The following is a 3,912-nucleotide window of genomic DNA, read 5'->3' as shown; positions in this document are numbered from 1 at the left end:
CGCACAATCGAGGGCCTGGGCCTCACATAGACTCCGAGAGCGCCGCGGCTCTGCACGCTTCTTTAGAGCCGCTAGAACCTCTCCTAGTCACCCAACACGTCGCCTGAATCCGACAGGTGGGGCATCTGGACGGTCAAGACGGCGTACGACGTGGAAGTGTACTTTGACGGGCTCTACCGGGCGCACGACAAGACCGAGTACCCCATGCTCGGGTACAACTACGTTTCTGGCGTGTGGCAGGCGCGGCATGGTCGCGGCGCACACACCCTTCTCGGGGAGAGAGCCTTCTCGGAACCTTCCTGCACGGTGTGCGATCCAGGCGGACGGGCTGAGGCACGTCTCGATCCTCGAGACGGGCGGCTACATGGCCTTCCACTACCAGTGGCTGAAGGGGCAGGCGCGCCGGCAAATCACCCATCTCGCCCGCCCACATAACCGCTCTGTCTCTTGCGCTTTAAAACACACCGCCCACCGCCCCCATCTCCTCTGCCCCGTCCCTAATATGCCCCCCCCCCCCCCCACTCCAGGACGAATATCTCGTTAACCTGACCATGTACCACCCCTCGCTCGGCCTCGGAACCGCCATCGCCAAGTGGGCCCGCGTCGGAGCAAACTCGACGGCCGCAGCGGGCTCCGCCGCCGCCGCCGCCGGGCCGGGCGCGACTGCGCTTGCGACGCCCACGGCGGCGGCGGCGGGCGGAGTGCTGCTCTTGGCCGCCGCTGCCCTCGCGGCTGCGGCGTGGAGGAAGCGTGGCAGTGCGGAGGCGGCCAGCAAGCCGGTGCGGGCCTCGCTGGTGTGACCGATGCCGGTGTTGTGGCGGGGACCGAGGGGGGACCAGGGGCAAAGCCCCCTGCCGTGACGCGACGCGCTTGCTTTTGGGTCGCGGCGCGTGAGGACAAGAGCGGAGAGGTGAGGACACAAGGACAGACGATGAACAGAGAGTGGTTGGGGTGTGCGGGTGTGTCGAGGTATGTGAGCGCGCTCGACGAGGCTCTGTGGGAGTGCGCAGCGCGGCCAACGCTTCGATCTCCGGAGACGGAAGCCGCGCTATATTTGTTTCTAGCTGTCACCTGAACTTGTGTACGTGAAATATGTGAAGTTGTGTGCTTGCTATAGTCTGAATAACGCCGTATGTGAAGTTGTGTGAATGTGTCTGTCGTGTGCTGTCTGCTGGTGCGGTGCGTGCGGACTCAAAAAGAAAAAATATCGCTGTGCCCGTCGTCGGTCGGTGGGCAACACTTGTAAAACGGTACAAGTTGTGTCGCGACCTCAACGAATTCCTCAACTAGGCCCCTCGGGCGCGATATAGGGAACTGGCCGTACCGCGTACCGCTTCACACCCGCGGGGCCGTACCGATACCGCCTACCGGGCCCGAGGGGCCGACTCAACATAGGTCGGTACCGCGATGACTTCAGCCGACGCGAGCTTTGACGCCGTGCAGCTGAGCCTGCGCGGACAGCTCTTCTCTACCACGCGAGCTGTCTTGACTGTCTACCCCGGGAGCTACTTCGAAGTCATGCTCCGGTCTGCCGACATGCGGCACGAGCAGGGGGCCACACGCGAGCCCTTTGTGATAGACCGGCCTCCGCAACTTTTCTCGTGGATCCTGACGCTCATGCAGGCGGAGCATAACGCTCTTACTTCCCCGGTTGGCAACGCTAGCGAGGATGCAATGCTGAAAGAGGAGGTAGTGCCTCCTGACTACAAAATGCAGAAGATGGCCGAGCTCAAGGAGCTGCTCGCCAGCCGGGGCCTCGCAGTGAGTGGCAAGAAAGATGACCTTGTCAGAAGGCTGGAAGAGGCCGACCAGCGGCAGGCGACGGCTGCCTCCTCCTCCGCTGCTGCCGCAGCCGCCTCCTCTTCCTCCGCCGTAGAGGCTGCTGGTGCTACCTCCTCCACTGACACCATTGGCGACCTGCACGACGGGGTCCCGTGCCGGCCACTGATCAGCGCCGAGCTAGCCGCGGCGGTGCTGTCAACGGACGCCGAGACGCGAGCGTCACTTGCGGCCGAGGCGGACTTCTATCTGCTTGAGCCGCTAGTCCAGCTTCTCCGCGCCGACCCGGGCTTGCTCCCCGCCGACCGCGACCGCCGCGTCACCGAGGACTGTCTTCGTGCGCTCTTCTGCAACCGCCGGTACGGCGAGGAGGTGTCCGACCTTCACGCCGGCCTCGTGGACATACAAGCGGCCGAGCTCACTGCGGACCCGGAGCTGTCGTATCGGATGCTATTCGACAACTTGGCGCCGCGGTTTAAAGGCACCCGAGGCAGGTTCCGGGGCCAAGTGATCCGCCATGGCCCGGGTGCCGACTTCAGGGACAACTTCGGCCTCTTTTATCCGGGCGTCCTCGACGCCCTCGATGGTGTGGTCTGTCCCGAGGAGTGCGGGTGGTTCATCGCGGGCGGATCTGTGTTGCGTGCGCTCATTCACGATGCGCAGCCACCAGCCTTGTCGAGCGCGCCGCCGCCGGGCGAGCGGGTGGCGAAGAACACGACTTGGGGAGGCGGGGTACTTCGTCACTTCAACCGGCTGATGGACGATCATCAGGAAGGGCTGGCCGGCGCGGCGGGAGGCTTTTTGGCCGAGGACGAGGTGCATGACTCAGACGGCGACGAAGTCTTGACGGGTGCCGGCTGGCTCCCGCAGTCGAGCAACCCTTCGAAGCGCGGGCTCGGCTCGGCCTCGGCGACCGACATGTTTGAGCACAGCGACATCGACATCTTCCTGTGGGCGCGTGGGCGAGACCTGGAAGGTAAGGCGACGGAGCTCGCGCGCCGCATCGCCGACGCGCTCGGCAGCAGGTTCAACGTCGAGCTGTCGCGTTCCCTCTTCGTCATCAACATCAACGCGACGCCAAAGCCCCATGCGCGCGGCTGGGAGGACTGGTTTGGGCGGCGACCACAGGAGACGACGCCACTGCAAATCATCCTCCGCCGCGGCGCGCGCCAACGCAGCGGGCTTCATCGAGGAGCTGCCTGAGCAGTACGAGACCCTAGCGGGCGAACGCGGCACGAGCCTCTCCAGCGCATCGCCATCGCGCGGGCGATCCTGAAGGACGCGCCCATCCTGCTGCTCGACGAGGCGACCTCGGCGCTCGACACGGCGAGCGAGGAGGCGGTTCAGCACGCGCTGGCCCTGCTGATGGCGGGTCGGACCACCCTCGTCATCGCGCACCGCCTGAGCACCATCGCGACGGCCGACACCATCGTCGTTATCGACCGAGGGGTCGTGGCGGAGACAGGCACGCACGATGAGCTGCTCGCCGGCAAGGGCATATACCACAGCCTCGTGGAGGGGAGCGCCGGGACAACGAGCTAGCGAGCTCAAGCAGAGCGCCGGGACAACGAGCTAGCGAGCTCAAGCATGCTTGAGCTCGCTACAGGCGGGATGGGAGCGTTAGCAGAGGTCGGACTCCACCAGGATTTCTTCCGTGCGCGTTTATCTTCTTTGCCAAGGCATCCTGGGCTGATCCTGCTGAGCGGACCAACGACGCCCGGCCCTGTGCCCCTGCCATGGGCGCCGAGGTCAGCAGGCTGGGCGCGGACAGGTACAGCCCTGGCGCCATCCTCCGCTTCATCGCGCATATCGGCAAAATGTCGGTTGGCAACATCTCAGATGGCTTCCGCTCTGCCCTCGACACCGAGCTGGAGCGAGGCAAGGCCCTCGCAGCCAGCGCGTACCAAATGCACATCGGCTGGCGCGAGACCTCTCCGGAGTGGACCGACTTCCCGTGGGCTCGCGCGCCGGCGGAGGGCGGATCGGCAGAGCAGGCACGCGCACGCACATGCCGCTGTCAGCTCCGCAGCCCGCCCGCCCGCAAGCGCGACACGCTCCCCGCCGCCAGGTCGTGTGCGACTGGCTGGAGGCGGTCGGTCTCGAGCCCCTCCCGCACGGCGTAGCGTGGAACCT

At 65.6% G+C, this 3,912-nt stretch overlaps 3 protein-coding genes across 3 annotated transcripts; all 3 read left to right on the top strand.

Annotated features, from left to right (window-relative positions):
* Positions 1–116: 116 nt before the first annotated feature.
* On the top strand, positions 117–800 carry EMIHUDRAFT_123143 (hypothetical protein; the record flags this gene model as incomplete). The annotated part of the gene is made up of 2 exons (XM_005782815.1): positions 117–306; positions 528–800. Coding segments are annotated over 2 exons (463 nt in total), but the record flags the coding sequence as incomplete, so codon positions are not given.
* Positions 801–3,024: 2,224 nt separating this feature from the next.
* On the top strand, positions 3,025–3,294 carry EMIHUDRAFT_60465 (hypothetical protein; the record flags this gene model as incomplete). Its single annotated transcript, XM_005782814.1, has 1 exon — positions 3,025–3,294. A coding segment is annotated over one exon (270 nt), but the record flags the coding sequence as incomplete, so codon positions are not given.
* Positions 3,295–3,515: 221 nt separating this feature from the next.
* EMIHUDRAFT_253718 (hypothetical protein) lies at positions 3,516–3,902 on the top strand (the record flags this gene model as incomplete). The annotated part of the gene is made up of 1 exon (XM_005782813.1): positions 3,516–3,902. The coding sequence occupies one exon, from the start codon at positions 3,516–3,518 to the stop codon at positions 3,900–3,902; it is 387 nt and encodes a 128-aa protein (XP_005782870.1).
* Between the last annotated feature and the right edge of the window lie 10 nt (positions 3,903–3,912).

Source organism: Emiliania huxleyi (assembly GCF_000372725.1).
Source record: "Emiliania huxleyi CCMP1516 chromosome Unknown EMIHUscaffold_1859, whole genome shotgun sequence".
Classification (NCBI taxonomy): domain Eukaryota; phylum Haptophyta; order Isochrysidales; family Noelaerhabdaceae; genus Emiliania; species Emiliania huxleyi.
The sequence above is the reverse complement of the archived record's forward strand: the minus strand, read 5'-3'. Positions and strand labels throughout refer to the sequence as shown.